The sequence below is a fragment of the Scyliorhinus torazame genome, chromosome 14, assembly GCF_047496885.1.
Source record: "Scyliorhinus torazame isolate Kashiwa2021f chromosome 14, sScyTor2.1, whole genome shotgun sequence".
Taxonomy (NCBI): domain Eukaryota; kingdom Metazoa; phylum Chordata; class Chondrichthyes; order Carcharhiniformes; family Scyliorhinidae; genus Scyliorhinus; species Scyliorhinus torazame.
Genome location: NC_092720.1, coordinates 18,017,084 through 18,035,478, shown reverse-complemented (window position 1 = coordinate 18,035,478; position 18,395 = coordinate 18,017,084). Strand labels below are relative to the sequence as shown.

The following is an 18,395-nucleotide window of genomic DNA, read 5'->3' as shown; positions in this document are numbered from 1 at the left end:
GTTCTGTTTGTGTTTCTGTTTCCATGTTGATCGGACTGGTTTGTCTAGATTAGATTTTGTGGGCCTGGAAGTTTGGAGGGAGCCATTCTTCGTGTTGTTGTTCATTGGCCAGGAAGAAAAATCTTGAGTCAGAACATCGTGCTCCAGTCATGTTGAAAACTTCAAATAAATGGAAAGCACTTATTGTCACAAGTAGGCTTCAAGTGAAGTTACTGTGAAAAGCCCCTAGTCACCACATTCCAGCGCCTGTTCAGGGAGGCTGTTACAGGAATCGAACTGTGCTGCTGGCCTGCCTTGGTTTGCTTTCAAAGCCAGCGATTTAGCCCTGTGTTATACAGCCTCTGTCATGATGGGAATATGGCCTGGTAATTGAGTCCCAGTGTGCCACTGTGACTTCACCAGAGTGAATGGTGTTCTTGTCACCCTTCTGTGGCAGACAGGACATCGCCATGAATTTAACATTTCCGGCCCACGTTGTCTGAATTGGAGCAGTGGCCACTAATTAACATCGGATGAGTTACTGTCAATGTTACAGTGTGTAACTCTAGACCAGTACGTATCCTGTAATACTCTCTTGTACATACTTGTGATCCAGAGAATAAAGATCTTGGGCAGTCCAGCTGTAGCCATATATAATTATCCACCCGTCAAGGTTTAACATCAAGAGCCATCCACTAGGGGCCGCACGGTGGCGCAGTGGTTAGCACTGCTGCCTCATGGCTCTGATGTCCCAGGTTCGATCCTGGCTTTGGGTCACTGTCCGTGTGGAGTTTGCACATTCTCCCCATGTTTGCATGGGTTTCGCCCCCACAACCCAAAGATGTGCAGGCTAGGTGGGTTGGCCATGCTAAATTGCCCCTTAATTGGAAGAAATGAATTGGGTACTCTAAAATTAAAAAAAATAAAATTTAACAAAAAAAGAGATGTCCAGTGTACCTGGTGATACCATCTTTACAGCGCAGAGCGAGACCTTTCGCCCCATCAGGGTCCATGTCATGATTTGGGCAAAGCAGCCTAAAAAAAGCAAAATGGTTCCGCTTGTGTAGATGTTCTTGATTCTCATGTCTTTGCATCTGCTCTTTCCCTGATCTGCTCTCTATCTCTGCAGCTGATTTTTACTCCCACTGCTACTGTAGCTACTGTCCAGCCAGATATTCCTGTCGCCTCCTCTTCCTCTTCCTCAGTATCTGCATCCACACAGGTGAGTTATTACTGAATCATGTATCCCCAAACACAGGGAACCAGAGAAACTTGACAAAATGTGATCTGTAAAGTTCATCTCATACATATCCCTACTCATGTTAAGAGTTTTGACATTTTTGTCTTCATGTTTGACTTCAGGGATAATGTCTGCCGAATTATTGACATGAGGTTCTTTGATGCTGAGTTATTTTCCTCAACGTGAATGTTCCAAGGCTCTCATTAGGAAGGGTAACACCATCCAAGGCTCGAAAGCCTGCTTGATCAATACCCCATCCACCACTTTGAACATTCACTCCCTCCATGCACGGTGGTAGCCGTGTGGACATCTGCAAGATGCACTGCTGGAACCCACCAAGGCTCCTTCGACAGCACCTTCCAAACCTGTGACCTCCACCACCTAGACAGAGCAGTGCAGCAAGTGCATGGGAACAATGCCCCCTCCAAGATACCCTCCCAAGTCACACATCAGCCTGACCTGGAAGTATATGAGCCATTCCTTCGTTGCCAAGATTAAGTACTAAACTTTTATTGGTTTAAAATGGTTGAACTGACCTTTGGGTGCTGCATATCTCAGAGTGAAGCTTTTTTCTGTTTGTTATTATCCTATCACAGGTAAGCATTTGCTGTCGTCGTCCCCCACTCCCGCAGAGAGATGTCTGTGAGTGGGGGGTGAGCTCGGGGGGGGGGGGGGGGTGCATTGTGAACTAGAGCACTGGATGCCTCTCTTTCTGTAAGGCGGAGTATTGGAGCGTCATTGCACTGGGACATCACAACGACCCCTGTGTGTTTGATGGAACAACAACAATGTGTTTCTGTACCAGCTTATCAATAAATGTTTTGCACCCCTAAATCCAGTTAACCTATTTTGAAGGTTGAGTGAGCAATCTCAGTAACCTTAGAAATTTACAACACAGTAGGAGGCCTTTCAGCCCATTATGCTAGATCCTTGAAAGAGCTAGCCAGTTGGTCCCACTGCCCTCTGCTCTTTCTCCAAAGCCATGAAATCTTTCTTTTGGAAGTACATTAATGACCTGAGCCTGGATATGTAGATTGTAATTTTGCAGGTGACACAAAACTAGGAAATGGTTCCTTCAGGAGGACGTGGACAGGTAGGTGGAATGGGCAGACACGTGCTGGGTTGAAATTCAAGCAGAGAAGTGTGACGGGATAAATAGAAGCAAAATACTGCAGGCACTGAAAATCTGAACTAAAATCTGAAAATCCTGGAAAAACGCAGCAGGTCTGACGGTGCTTGAAGTCCGTATGACTTCAGAGCTAAAGAGAGGGACACGTGATGGATTTATATACTGTGTAAGCAGATGGAGCGAGTGTGACATTTAAGGGGCATCTTGACAAATACATGAATAGGATGGGAATAGAGGGATACGGACCCAGGAAGTGTAGAAGATTGTAGCTTAGTCGGGCAGCATGGTCGGCACGGGCTTGGAGGGCCGAAGGGCCTGTTCCTGTGCTGTACATTTCTTTGTTCTTTGTTGTTCTTTGAGTGGAGCAAAATGGGTCATTCATAGGTGGGAGCGAGGAGAGATATGATGAAAATATAATGGGTGTATGGTGTGATGGGGTACATTTTTGTTGGAAGAATGAGGAGAGGGAATATATAATAATAATATTATCATTTATTGTCACAAGTAGGCTTCAATGAAGTTACTGTGAAAAGCCCCTAGTCTCCATATTCCAGCACCTGTTCGGGGAGGCCGGTACGGGAATTGAACCTGCGCTGCTGGCATTATTCTGCATTACAAGCCAGCTGTTTAGCCAACTGTGCTAAACCAACCCCAACATAATTTAAAAGAAGGTTCAGGAATCAAGGGATCTGGGGAATGTAAGTACCAAGAATCTTTGAAGATGGCAGGACAAGTTGAGATGGCTGTTGAAAAGTTTAAACGTTCCTTGATTTTATTAATAGAGCAATAGAATACATAAACCAAGGAAATTATACCAATTCCCTCTAAACTCTGGTCAGGCCTCAGCGGGAGTATTTATGTGTTCCATTCTGGGCACCGAATCTTAGGAAGGAAGTCAAGGATGTTAAAAGAGGACCTCAAAGAGATTTGCTGGAATGGTATCAGCAATGAGGACCTTCAGCTGTGTTGAGAGACTGAAGAAAGTGGGGTTGTTTTCCTTAGAGAAGAACAAGAAGACACTTAGTACGGGTGTTCAAAATCACGAACAGTGATACTGGGCAAAACAACCAGAGGTGACATGAGAAAGACATTTTTTGACTCCTGAATCTGGATTGTGCTGCTTGGGAGGATGGAGACAGCAGCTTCCACAGTAACTTTTAAAAGGGTGAATACTTGAAGGGGAAAGGAAAATGAGAGAATATGCAGGAAGACATGCGAAGTGCAGCCAATTGGGAAACTCTACCATAGATCTGTTACAGGCAGAATGGGTTGAATGAGGGAAACTTTAATGAAGAAAATTGGGCGGGGCGGGAGGGGGTGCTGGTTTGGGTCAGGTGAATAGGAGGGTGGTGATTAAAGTCTTCAAAATCAGATTCTTGACCCAAACAAGCCATAACTGCCATATTCTGTCTTTAACTGAGACCGAAAGATGGACACGTAGACAACCATCTCCAAGGAGGCAGGTTGGTGCTTTCAATATGATGCTGCAAGCCTAATTTTCATTCAGCTTTTCAACTTTGATTCTGGTCAGCTGGGTTTCCTGAGCATCACCCCGGCAGGTGAGGACTTTGTGGACCCAAGAGATGAGTGAGGTGACTGCCTTCCTTGACCTTCCTCACAAGACCTTCACATTCTGTCCCTCAGGTTTCTGGTCCTGCCCACCAGATCCCCAATTGCGCTCCTCAGCTTCCTACCTTGCTCCCCCCAATGAGGCCACTGGCCCTGCATCTTCCCAAGGAACACCCCCCCCCCACCCTGAAAATTGCGTCTGCAGAGTTCCTTGTGCCTTGTGGACAACCCACCACTGTCTCCATGAGCCAGATATGTAAAAAAATCAAACCTGTGATTCTAAATAATTGTACAGTTTCCTTTTGAAGGTTACTTTTGGAACTGCCTCCATTGTCCTCTTATTAATTAATAATGTGTAAAAAAAACAAATCTCTCCCTCTTTTTCTTTTGCCAATTATCTTAAATCTGGTTATCGACCCACCTGTCAATGGAAATACTCTTATCAAAACGCCTCACTCAGAGAATGCAAACGGTGTCTTTGCCATAATTCCTTTCTTGTAACAAAAATCAAGCTCACTTGTTCAAGATAATTTGATTGTTGTCCAGTATTTTTGTGATTTCCTTTTCCTCTGTTTTGGTGGTAGGCTCAGAATCTGGCGGTCCGGAGCCAGCAGTCAGCTGTGTTGCCTGCTCCATCCCCTCAGAGTGTCCCGCTGAAAGGCACCTGTCAGAGCCAGCAACTCTCAATGAACCACAGCAAGCCGGCAGGGCCAGGAGTTGGGCCCAAGGCTGGCCAACATGACCTGGCCCCTGAGAGCAGCAAGAAAGGAGAGATTCTGACTTCAGCCAGCCCCGAGACCCGGGTGTCCACGCTCACACGGTTACAAATGCCAGCAAACACGCAGCAATTAATAGCACCTGGTGAGTTACAAGCTAGCAATGAACTGGAAAGTCATTGTCATAGTCTTAGTCAGAGGGGGATTTTGAGTCCACCCGAGTCGTGCGCGGGATTGGTGACGTCAGTGGAAAATCCCACCAGAATCGGGACGAACGACTCTCTCCGGAGGGATTGCGTTCCCCGATTTTCCCCACCCTTCCCCGGTGACACTGTGGACATCATTTGGATATATTTAAATTAATTTCAATACCACATTAATGAGTCCCCTCCCCCCAACACATGATCCTCCTCACCAAATATTCATGCTCGTTTACAACAGATTTGACCAACCGAGAATCAGTCGAGGTAATCCCTCCAGGGATGCAGAGGTAAGTATCGTCCCCGGGGTGTGGGCGGTGGGGGGAGGGACATACCCAGGTAGTACCCTGCCACTGCCCCCTGGCACAGGTTGGCTCTGCTGGCTTTGCTCAGTGCCGGGGCAGTGACAGGGCTGGGCCCCAGTGGGAGCGCCATTGGGGGTGGGTGGGGAGGGAGAGTGGACACTGGGTCGGGGGCGGGGAGCGCCGATGATACTCCCGCGGTGTTGGTGGAGGGTGGAATGCCGGCGATGAATGTCGGGGGGTGGGGGCGCGGTTGTGGGTGGAATGCCGGCTAGGATTATAGGAGAGATTCCCCCGAAACCTCCGTGGTGGAGGCTGGGGCTGTTAGGCTGCAGCGCTGATCGGGACGCCCTTTAAAGGTGGCGCCCCAACCTTGGTAGCTGGCAGGCCCCCCACGCCAGAGTGATGGTGTAAACCATGCCCACTCTTTTTTACTCTAAGAGGCTCAATATTTGGAGGGATAACTGGCCTGTGCAACTGGAGAGTTACACACCAGTTTCCAGTCTGAGTCCAACACTTTGCCAAATCCTAGTTCGATTCCACCCACAGAGTTTTCCAGCACAGCAAGATGCCGTGTCTGCGTCAGTCATCAAGCTCCTATCTCTTTCGATCTCAATTTCCAGCACTTGGTCCATAGCCTTGTATGCCATGGCATTTGAAGTGCTCATTTAAATGATTCTTAAATGTTGTGAGGGTTCCCGCCTCTACCACCCTTTCAGGCCGCGAGTTCTAGATTCCCACCACCCTCTGGGTGAAAAGGATTTTCCTCAAATCCCCACCTAAATCTCGTGCCCCTTACATAAATAAGTTGCCTCCCCTGAATATTGACCCCCCCTACTAAGGGGAAAAATGTCTTCCTATCTGGCCTATTTATGTCCCTCATAATTTTGTACACCTCAATCAGGTTCCCCCTCAGCTTTCTCTGCTTTAAGGAGAACAGCCCCAGCCTATCCAACCTCTCTTCATAGCTGAAACGCTCCAGCTCAGGCAACACCTTGGGGAATCTCCTCTGCACCCTTTCTAGTACAATCACATCCTTCCTATAGTGTGGCAACCATAATGCATACAGTTCTCTAGCTGTGGCCTAATGAGCATTTAATACAGCTCCATCATTACCTCCCTGTTCTTATATCCTGCGCCTTGGCTAATAAGTGATGTGGAGATGCCGGCGTTGGACTGGGGTGAGATCAGTAAGAGTCTTACAACACCAGGTTAAAGTCCAACAGGTTTGTTTCGATGTCACTAGCTTTCGGAGCGCTGCTCCTTCCTCAGGTGAGTCTCACTTGAGGAAGGAGCAGCGCTCCGAAAGCTAGTGACATCGAAACAAACCTGTTGGACTTTAACTTGGCTAATAAAGGCAAGTATCCCATATGTCTTTTTAACCACCCTATTTACCTGTCCTGCGGCTTTCAGAGACCCATGGGCATTCATCCCAAGGTTCCTCTGTACTTCCTAAAGTCCTACTATTCATTGTGTATACCCTTGCCTTGGTGCTCCCAATATGCATCACATCATACTTTTCAGGGTTAAATTCCATGTGACATTTTGTAGCTCATCTGACCAGCCCGTCTATATTGTTCTGTAATCAAAGGCTTTCCTCCTCCCTATTTACCACACCACTAATCTTCGTGTCATAAGGTGTATTTTTATTTGACTATGACACCTTGGGGTTGAATTTCCATTCAGTTCTAGTTTGTAAGTTCACTGGTTAACATGCTTTGAGTCAGATTCTACATGCATCACTTTTACAGAAGTGTGTCAATTGGTGCGTCAAAAGCATCTTGCACTGTAATTATATAAGAACCTGGTTAATAGGAACTGGAGTAAGCCTTACACCCTCTCAAACCTCCACTGCTATTCAGTAAGTTTATGGCTGATCTTATATTTTACTCCACTTTGCCACCCTCCTCCCGTCCTCTTTTTCCTGAAAATCTTAGGATTAAAAATCTGTTTGTCTCGTGTCTTAACTATATAATAGCATTTGTCGCCCTCGGGTACAGAATTTAAAAAATTCACAAGCAAAGAACAAAAAGAACAAAGAAATGTACAGCACAGGAACAGGCCCTTTGGCCCTCCAAGCCCGTGCCGACCATGCTGCCCGACTAAACTACAATCTTCTACACTTCCGGGGTCCGTATCCCTCTATTCCCATCCTATTCATGTATTTGTCAAGATGCCCCTTAAATGTCACTATCGTCCCTGCTTCCACCACCTCCTCCGGTAGCGAGTTCCAGGCACTCACTACCCTCTGTGTAAACAACCTGCCTCGTACATCTACTCTAAACCTTGCCCCTCGCACCTTAAACCTATGCCCCCTAGTAATTGACCCCTCTACCCTGGGGAAAAGCCTCTGACTATCCACTCTGTCTATGCCCCTCATAATTTTGTAGACCTCTATCAGGTCGCCCCTCAACCTCCGTCGTTCCAGTGAGAACAAACCGAGTTTATTCAACCGCTCCTCATAGCTAATGCTCTCCATACCAGGCAACATTCTGGTAAATCTCTTCTGCACCCTCTCTAAAGCCTCCACATCCTTCTGGTAGTGTGGCGACCAGAATTGAACACTATACTCCAAGTGTGGCCTAACTAAGGTTCTATACAGAACCTCTTGAGTAAATACATCTCAGTCCCAGTTGTCTGACCCCTTAACCTGAAATTGTGACCCTGTGTTTGAGACTGTCTAGCCAGGAGAAACAACCTCTCAACACCTACCCTTACAAGCTCTATAAACACTCTATACCTTTCAATGAGATTGCCTCATTCTTCTGAGCTCTAGAGAAGGTAGGTTCATTCTACTCAGTCCAGCAACATCCCATGAAACCATAAAGGAAGGTTGCTCAGGCAGAGCTTCCATCAGTGGCTCTAAGTGTTGAACCCCAATGTTTACAAACATCAACCACATCAAAGAGCGATAAGTACATTGCAATCATGTGATTGAACTGCACTTAGTGCTTGGAATGCACTTACCTCTCTTTGATGTGGTCAGTGTTTGTCAATATTGGGATTTCACAACTTAAAGATTCACATCCATGAGGGAAGATGAATGAATCAAGGCTGCAGATGGTTTATGAAAGCTGTAAATCACAGCCCACTTCTCGTAAGTTATGAATGGCTTTCAACTAATGGGTCTAGGGACAGGCCACAGCTGTTCTCCTTCCAGTAGTGAACACCTGGATCTTCAAGGCAAGTGTTACGGCTGTAATGTTTTGCCCCTAGCTGGACCGCTCTGTAGATTCCAGACAGGGGTCTCTTATCTGGGGGGCAGCGGTGAGGGAGGGGGGTGGGGGTCTTTGAGGGGGTATGTTCCTTTAGACAGGGGGTCCCTGTGGGGGGTTTCTTTAATTAGAGGTCTTTGGAGGGGGAGGGTCTCCCTTTTACAGGGTCCCTACGGAGGGGAGGTCACCCTATTACAGTGGTCCCAGGGTGGAGTCTCCCTATTACAGTGGTTCCTGGGGGAGTCTCCCTTATTAGGAGGTCTCTGGGGGGGTGGTCAGTTCACTCCATACTTCGGGGAAGGAGGGCGGCTCCCAGGCAGTCCGGGGGTGGGGGTGGAGGGGGGGGGCAGCATTGTGTTGTGGGGGGTGGGGTGGTTTGCAGTCGTGGGACTTTGCTGTTAGACACCCCCCCCTCCCCGTCCTCCACTGGACTCCCCCTGCCCACCAATGCAACCTCTCGGGATTCCCTTCTATGCCTCGGAATGCATAGGTTTGCATGGCAAGGGCTCCAGAATTGCTTCACGATATGCACTCCCAGGGGAATCGTAAATCGGTTGCAATTCTCCGACTGGAGAACATAGGACACAATCTACCAGATGCATCGTGGATGGTAAATGCAGGGTGATATCTCCCGCGGGCATCCTGGCAGCCAGTAAACCTTGTGAGATGCTCCCAGATCAGGAGCCCCGCCCCCGATCTACCAGCCTCCCAGTGATGCCCTAACCGGGCGCTGTTCAGTATTGGTCCACAGAAATGTGGACAGTTGGAACGGCACCCAGGGGGTCCCCCAGGACATTGCTGGCCTCCTGGCTGGTCAGGGGCAGTGCGAGGTGGCTCCCTGGCCCTTGCACTGGAACGTGAGCCCTTTGGCACTGCCAGCCTGGCATTGCCATGGTGCCCAGGTGGCACTGCTCACCCGGCAGGAATACTGGCAGGGAGGCAGTGCAAGGGTGCCCAGGTGCCAGGGTGGCACCGCCAAGGGTCAGGGCCTGAGGGCAGTCATGCCCATGAAAGGAGGGTGGAGACCGTATGATGGGTCGGGGGTAGTGCAGGCCAGGTAAGAAGGGGCCTCAGAGGTTTGGGGGAGGGTGTGTAGGATGGGGGTGCCTGGAAGAGGGTGTGAGGAGGCCTGAAGAGGGGGGAGGTGGGTACCAAGGGACCCCATAGTGGGGTGTCATCACTTGGGGGGGGGGAGGGTGTCGGTTAATGCCCATATGTGTGAGGGGGTGACGTTGCCCATGGGTGGAGGGTACTCACAGGCTCACCTAGTGATCAGGGCACCCTTTCAAAATGGCGGGCCCATCTCTGAGGGGCCGGTCTGGCCAGCAGGTTCAGCTCCCCAGTGATGAAAGTAATTCCAAGTGTGGGCTAAAGCGGGGAGAAACTCCTCAAGGGCCCAATAACGTGAATAAGTGTGGTTAGATAGCGGTGGGGAACCCGCCGGCAGAGCTGGCAGGAAACTCCCAGCAAATCCCACCACAAATGAGACTTGGAACCATTTCCATTCGATCACGGCCATTGTCTCCCACACAGAGAATTTTGCCTAAGGTTATGAAACCTTGTTATTGAGCAGATCTCCATCTGCTCTATTGAATCCTTTAAACACCTCGGGCGGGATTCTTCGGCCGCACCCTCCCAGAGGTTCCTTTACATGGTCCCCGTCCTGTCTGTGGCGATCTTGCGGTGGCGCGGCCAAAGAATCCAATCCTTCAATTACCGCATCTCTTAATATTCTCCAGTTAAGGGGATATAAGCCTAGTCTAGCTAACCTCTCTTTACATAAACTCAGAAACATGAAACATAAGTTAATGGCAAGAGGAATGAATACAATTCAACTCTCCTTCATTGGCAGAATTGGTAAATCCTTCAAGGTATTTCTTCAATCGTGTAATTTTTAAAAAATGAATGGAATTGGAAAAGTTAACTGTAATGCTTTGTGTCTTTGATATTTAAAAGTTGTTTTGATAAAGAGATTTATTATTTTGTCTGTTGTGACTTCCTTCATAGCTGGAGTTACAAAGGAAGGATCTCTTGCTGTTCTCTGTTAACTCTGCTGTTTGTCCTCTCTAGCACCTTATACCCCGATTCAGCCGCACCAGCTGATTAAACAGCAGCAGATTTCACTGCACCAGGCGACTCCAAAAGCACATCATCAGCTTATTATTCAGCATCAGCAGCAGATCCAACACAGACATCAATTGCAGCCCCTGGCCCTTCAGGCCCCGGCTTCTGATCCTCCGCCGCCTCAGCATTGCCTGCCGATTCAAGCCCACAGCCAATCCTTAATCCAGGCCTCTTCCCAGTCGCCGCACTGCATATCGACCCAAGCCCACAGCCAGCCACTGAGCCAACCTTCAGCTCATTCTCACCCTCAGAGCCAGCAGCAGACAGTAGTGGTCTCTCCAGTACTTTCTCAATCACCGCCGAGCCCATCAGCATCCACCATCATCATCCAGCCACAAGCATTGATACAGGCACAGTCGCACACCCTGGTTCATGCATCTCTGCCGTTGGGCTCCAGCCAGCAGCCAGCTTCGGCCCATGTGCCACCAACCCAGCAAACACAGCCGGTGCACTTACCGCCAGCCCATCGCTCACCAGTGGCTCAAATCGGACCTTTGCGACAATCAAGCCCAATGATGGCGCACTTGACTACATTGCATCAGCAGCAGCATCCCACCCTGGGATCCCCTCCGCAAGAGATCCAGTCAACGGCACCAGCTCACTTCCAGCGTCTGCCCTTGCAGTCAGTGCAGTCCTTAACAGTACCGTCTGAGATTGTTTCCCCAACACAGGTACTGCCACAGACTGTTCTACATTCACGGGAACAGCTCCCGGCATCCCAGGCTCTGATCCAAATGCCCTTTCAGGCTCTTCCCCCACCCCAGACTATTGCTGTTAATCTTCAAGTCCAGCCGCCACCCCCTGTGGATCTGCCACTGGTAGGAATTTACTGAATCTTTTACATCTCGCATGAATATTGCATTTTTTAAAAATGAGAATTAACCGCTACTTGTTGGAATATTTGCCTTCAACAATGAATGTATTTACTTGTTTTATAATGAAACTATGCATTTCACTTTCTTTTAAGGAAACTCAGTGTCCCATCCAGTCAACAGCTTTGCAACCCCGCAATTATTCTGGGGCTCTTGTGCTGGAATGGCAGTCAAGGCAGGAATTTAAACCCAAGTTTCTTTTTTTTGGAAATATTTTTATTGAAATTTTGACAATTTTTATACAAAGTTTACAAAAAACAAACAATAACACATAAGAACAGTAATAAGCCCCCCACCCGTTCCCCTACAGCAACATAAACTAACCCCTCTTCCCCACCAACCTTATCCCACCTCCCACCCAACAGCTAACAGTGAGCAATTCTTAAAAGTACATTATAAATGGCCGCCATCTACGGTAAAACCCGTCCACTTGACCTTTTCGAGGTGCAAAAACCCAATCACCACCCAGCCATGCGGAGGCACTTGCCGATATAGTCGACCTCCAGCCTAAGAGGATTCGCATCTTTGCCACAAACAAGGCAAATGCCTGAACGTCTGACCCAATCGCCGTTCGGAACTCCGGCACATCCAGAACCCCAAAAATCTCTACCAGTCGCCACGACTCCAACCTCAATGTTCAGGATTGCCATGGTATCAAAAATAGGACCTCCAGAAGCCCACCAGCTTTGAGCACGACCAGAACATGTGCACCCGGTGTACCGGCCCCCTTGAACAACGATCACATCTATCTTCCACTCCATCGAAAAACCAGCTTATTCTAGCCCTCGTGAGGTGTGCTTGAAACAGTACTTTTAGTTGAATGAGCCTCAACCTCACACAACGCGAGGTCACGTTCACTCTCCTCAGTACCTCGTCCATAACTCCTCCTCCAAAATTGGCCATAGCTCTTTCACCCCTACTTTGCGTTCATTCCCTCAACCGAGTCCGTCTCCTGCCTCCACTCTCCGCTGGCACATGCTTGAGGTACTGGCCACCTCCGACCCCGAGCAAGCAAGGTAGAAGGCTGTTTCACCGGGAAGGGAGGAAAGTACATTTTGACCCAGCTGTGCACCTGGAGAACCCATCAGCATCCATAAGTCCACATTTCTCCATCAGCTCTCCCAGGCTAGCGAACCGACCTTCTGTGAACAAATCTCCTACCTTCTCCAACCTTTCTCCTTCCACTCCCTAAACCTCGCATCCAGCCTAGCAGGCTCGAATAACTGGTTTACGCAGATGGGAGCCAGGCTTGAGGCAGTCTTCAAATTGAAATATTGACAGAGCTGGCTCCAAATGTTTAACATGGCTACTACCACGGGGTTAGTCGAGTGTTTCTTCGGCACCAGTGGAAGTGGAGCTGTAACGAACACCCCCAGGCTTACATCCCTCACAGACTCCGTTTCCACCCTGACCCACAGCTCCTCCGAGTTCCCGCACCACTCCAGCACCTTCTCAGCATTAGCCGCCCAACAGTAACATTGAAAGTTTGGCACGGCCAAGGTCTCTGCTTGCCTCTCCCTCTGCAGCACCATCCACCAGATCCTCGGGCCCTTACCCACCCAAATAAATCGAGTCACAAGCCAGTCAATCTCTCTGAAAAACGCCTTGGGCCGGAACACCGGGAGGCATTGGAATAGAAAGAAAAATCTCAGCAAGATACTCACCTCAACCGATTGTACAGTCCGCCAGGGACAGTGGGAGGACGTCCCATCTTTGGAGGTCCATCTTGACTTTTCCTTATAGTTGTATAGTTGAACCTCCAGAGTTCCCCCAATCCCTTGCTATCTGGACCCCCAGATAATGAAAATTACTTTCTGCTAAGCGGAACTGTAGCCCTCTAAGCACCCCCTCTCTATCCCGGTGCCCCAACCACAAAGTACCTGCTCTTTCTTATATTTAGCTTATAGCCAGAAAAGGCCCCAAAATGTTGCAAGATCCTCATAATGTTTCCCACTGGATAGCCCTTGAGATCCTTGCACAGAACTTCAGGTCTGCTAGCAGGCCTCCATCTAACCGCCATCCCTTGCAACGCCCCTGGCCTACGTCCCAACTCAGGACCACCCAATGTGGGGCATGGTCAGAAATGGAATCCGTGTTTCAGATGGATTTGTGTTCAGTGTTCTGCTGTACTCTGTGTGCAGGAGTTATCTGAAACCCACAGTTGACTGAAGTGTTGTCCAATTCTGAATGAGAATGTTCCCAAATGTTGTTGAGTACTCCGACTGAATGCAAAAATCATGCAGGGTTACCTATAAAGCTCGAATGTCCTACAGAGGAATTAGTGTAATTCAAGGGCGGCAAAGAGGTTAGCACTGCTGCCTCACAGTGTCAAGGACCCGGCTTCAACTCCGACCTCGGGTGACTGTGTGGAATTTGCATATTCTCCCTGTGTCTGGGTGGGTTTCCTCCAGGTGCTCCGCTTTCCTCCCATACACCAAATATGTGCAACTTAGGTGGATTGGCCAAGATAAATTGCCCCAAAGTGTCCAAAGGTTAGGTGGGGTAACGGAGATAGGGAGGGGGATTGGCCTAGATACGTTGCTCTTTCGGAGGGTTGGTACAGACTCGATGGGCAAAATTGCGCTGCACTGTCGGGATTCTAAGGTTGAATTTGTCACTGTGCCACACGTCTTCCACCACAGCTGCCCTACTCCCTCTGCAAAAACAAAGACTTCAATTATTGTTTTCACACAATAGCCTGCATGATTTGCAACAAATAATATTCATTTCCAATGTTGACTAGACTATGTTGCATTAATCCATCGAACATTCATGTGCATCACGGGATCAAGATAATTTATCCACGAGCTGATCACTTGGCAATTCTGAGTTTTCTAGAGGAACGGTGGAAAGACATTATGTCATGCCCAAGACTAAATCTTTAATGGGCAGTGGTGCACTGCCTTGATACTCCAGGTGCATTGTGCCACAGAGGACTTGAACGTGGCGTTATGGGCTAGGGTTTGGAGAACACCAAAGTGTATCATGGAGTTCACCTGACCCACAACTTTTCATAGATTTTGGTTATGGAGAGCACATGGCCCACTCTACAGGTGTGATGCAACAGAGGTCTAAAGTACTTTTAAAACAAAACAATGTTTATTCTACGAATCCAGTTAACATTTTATAAACACACAGTAAACATCTTAGCAACTATCAACTCAAATACTCCCCCAAAGAATACAGTACTCTATAAGTAACCCTTAATCTTTCCTCGCAACACCCATAAGACAAATACCCTCTTTAACAAACACAGCAGGTTTAAATTCTCTACTGAAAGCAGTTATCACTTTTAAATTAGCAAGTGATCTGAAGACATTCCTTTTCATGAAGAGAGAGATCAAAATTACACCTTGTTTGGCTGGATGCAGCTCCAACTCTGAAAACGAAACTGAAACACAGACAAACACCAGCTTTTTGCTCAAAGAGAAAGTAAAAAGCCACAGATCAAAACCCAGCTCCACCCACACTCTGACATCACTGCAGCTATTTGATAAACACCCATTTCTTAAAGGTACACCCACTACAGCTTTTGATAAACACCTATTTCTTAAAGGTACTCTCACATGACAATGGGCAAGCAACTGCCAAATTCCTTGTTGTAAAGCCATGATCACAGCAGTACCACCGAGGAAGATTCTGAATGCAGGGCAGGCCATGAGAGGGTGGAATTGGAGAGGGAGAGATATAACTCAAAGCAGCCAATGGAGGATTACTAATGCACACCTGAGAGCAGGTATTCTGACCATCTTTTTGGTAGCGGTTAGGGATGGAATGTGTGTACCTGGGAGAACACTTAAAAACAGAACACATATCGTTCAAAATTTCAATCTCAGTACCTTCCGAATTAACCATGATTCCCAACTTGGTCACCATCCATACATCCTGATTAAGAACAGTTATATTTCTGGGAGAAATGAGTCAAATCCACCCTGATCTGAATCATGTAGTTTCAGATTTTATGGGGATAAATGTGAATACCAGTCCAATTTATGCCAATTCAGATTTGCTCCCTATAACATGATGACATGCACAAGCAGCCAGTGCAAAGGCATACTGACCTTTCTGTTAGCCGGGCACACAGCATTCCTCCAAACCATGTGTCGACTGAATGTTTCTTCAAAGGTAGGTGAATTGATTTGTTCTATTCATTTCACTCTTGTTGTGGTTACTATGTCTTTTGCCGATAGTAAAGGCTGTGGTTGAGGCCTGTACTCATGGTGCATATTACATTGAATTACATGTAATTTAAGTTCCTAACTGGTTCATGCCAGTGTTTATGCCCCAGACAAGCCTCCCGTCAGTCTTCTTCATCAAACTCTTATCATCATGGTTTCTTTCTTCCTCAAGTGTTAGTTTACCTTCCCGTTTAATGCATTGATGTCATTGACGAGTAGTGATCCATATAATTGGGAATGCCACATTCTCACCACTCTGGATAAAGAAGTTTCTCCTGAATTACTTATTGGATGTATCTGAACATTTATGGCACCCGGTTTCAGTTTCCCCCAGAAATAGGCATATCTTCACCACATCTACCCTATCAAACCCTTTCGTAATCTTGAAGGATATGTGTACGGTAGCCTTCTGGTAAAGTTGGGCAGATGTAAATTTAGCCTCTGTTGGTGGTTGTGTGTCCTGGTCCTTTGGTGTACTACTTGTAGGTTTGAATCTAAGAGCTTGTGACATATTAAAGGCTTCAATCCAACACAACCAAGTTAGACGTGATCGTCAAAAATCCAAAATCTGATTGCAATGTAAAGAACAAAGAAAATGAATGTGGTATGTTTGAATATTGATTGTGATGTTACTGAAGCTTACAATACTTGATGTTTGGCTTTTACTTGTTCTTTATTACAGACTGATCAGTAAATTAGTTTAAAAAACAGATATAATTTGTAGAAATTCGCCCTTGCCTGATTTTGGAATATGGAGATAGATGATAACTTCCACTGTGCAGGTGGTAATCTGACAGAACAGGTCATTCGGTCTTTATAGACCGCATGTCAGTGTCATTGTGATGATTTCAAGGGGATTAAAATCGTGTGAATCCTATATAAAGAGCAAGTGATTCGCTCTCCTAAATTATTGCCAAGCAGTGATCAGAATAATTGACCTGCATTTCATTTATTTATTTATTTCCCCTTCCACGAAACCAGTCAACAGAGAAACAAATAGCAAAGCTTTACAGTGGATCATTAAAGTAGTGTAAAACTCCAAAAGAGTTTCCATGAGGCCACATTTGAAATATTGTGTGCCTGCCCTTCCTTCAAAAGGACATTGCTGTGTAGGTGAAGCAAAAAGTGGATGATGATTCCAGAGTAGTTGGCAACTAAACTAGGGGCTGGTTTAGCACAGTGGGTTAAACAGCTGGCATGTAAAGCAGAATCAAGGCCAGCAGCGCGGGTTCAATTCCCATACCAGCCTCCCCGAACAGGCGTCGGAATGTGGCGACTAGGGGCTTTTCACAGTGACTTCATTTGAAGCCTACTTCTAACAATAAGCGATTTTCTTTTCATTTCAAATTTGAGGCAGATGCCAATATTCATACGGTTAACCATTAATCCTGCAGCAGGTGAACGGTTTGTGCGAGTGCATGCATAATCGCTAATATCAAGATGGCTAATCGAGGAGTCACATTTGCAGAGTCTCGTGAAGGAGGCTTATGGCTGCACATTTTCACTGAGTGAGACCCTCAACAAACAAACCAAACATAGTTCTAGGTTTAGACAATTCCTTTCCAACAATTCCTGTCCCCAATATTATGGGTCATATCATGGAGGCCTCATCCTTTATTTCTGGTGCTAAGACACTGTGCTGATCTAAGAATGCCCTTCAGCATGGTCCTAGAAGATGGTGTAAAGAAATGTCAAGCCTGTTTCCATCCATGTGATTATTCCCAGTTGATATGGTGTCCGTGGTGACACAGTCTGGAGTCTTTGCTGCTGAAAATGTGAAGATTAGGCATTCTTCCAAGTTCAGACATTTTATGGAGCCCATTATACATCAGGGTTTTAAAAAATTCTTTGATCTGCGTCGCCAGCTGGCCAGCATTTATTGCCCATCCCTAATTGCCCTTGAAGGCAGTTAAGAATCAACCACAGGGCAGCACGGTGGCGCAGTGGGTTAACCCTGCTGCCTCACGGCGCCGAGGTCCCGGGTTCGATCCCGGCTCTGGGTCACTGTCCATGTGGAGTTTGCACATTCTCCCCGTGTCTGCGTGGGTTTCGCCCCCACAACCCAAAGATGTGCAGGGTTGGTCAATTGCTCCTTAATTGGACAAAATGAATTGGATATTCTAAATTTATTAAAAGAAAAGAATCAACCACATTGCTGTGGGTCTGGAGACACATGTAGGCCAGACCGGGTAAGGACGGCAGATTTCCTTCCCTAAAGGCGCCGGAATGTGGCGACTAGGGGCTTTTCACAGTAACTTCATTGAAGCCTACTTGTGACAATAAGCGATTATTATTATTAGTGAACCAGTTGGGTTTTTACAACAATCAACAATGATTTTCATGGTCATCATTAGACTTTTAATTCCGGATTTGTTTTAATTTTGAATTCAAATTTCACCATCTGCCGTGGTGGGATTTGAACCCGGGTCAATGACAATAGCACGAGGACAGTGCCTCCCTATGGTGCTGCTACGATTAAGGGCCACCTGGTGAACACTCTGAGGGCTGAATTCAGTGGATAGCTTAGTTAACATTGAAAGAAAAGTATTTCCCACGAGGTTCACTCAATAGAATTATTATATTTGTAACGTAGGTACAATATTACCTGGGGGCCTCTTCTAGCCTTGATTCAGGCTTGTTAATATTAAACCAGTCCTGTGCTCATAGCCAGGTCGTGCAGCCTGCTTACAGACACATTATTATTTTGCGACCCAGAAGCCTGGATTAGGTATCCACTTTGTTGTGTGCTTGTGTTTATTGGTGATGACATTGAGATGAAGAGGATTAACTGGGGGAAGCACCCTGGTTCTAATTTTAATGAAGAATGACATAACGTTTTCATGCCGTGTTCGCGCAGTCTAACCGTATGTA

The 18,395-nt window shown here is 47.0% G+C and overlaps 1 protein-coding gene across 6 annotated transcripts in view; it reads left to right on the top strand.

The window, feature by feature from the left end:
* Positions 1-18,395, top strand: part of LOC140389554 (polyhomeotic-like protein 3) — a 160,389-nt gene that overhangs the window by 60,919 nt on the left and 81,075 nt on the right. For 4 of the 6 annotated variants that reach the window (XM_072473774.1, XM_072473775.1, XM_072473772.1 and 1 more), the window contains 3 exons: positions 1,109-1,201; positions 4,502-4,778; positions 10,421-11,292. In XM_072473774.1, coding sequence (XP_072329875.1) covers positions 1,109-1,201; positions 4,502-4,778; positions 10,421-11,292 — 1,242 coding nt within the window. The remainder of the gene's footprint in view (positions 1-1,108; positions 1,202-4,501; positions 4,779-10,420; positions 11,293-18,395) is intronic. The other 2 variants (XM_072473777.1, XM_072473776.1) reach the window with 1 other exon arrangement.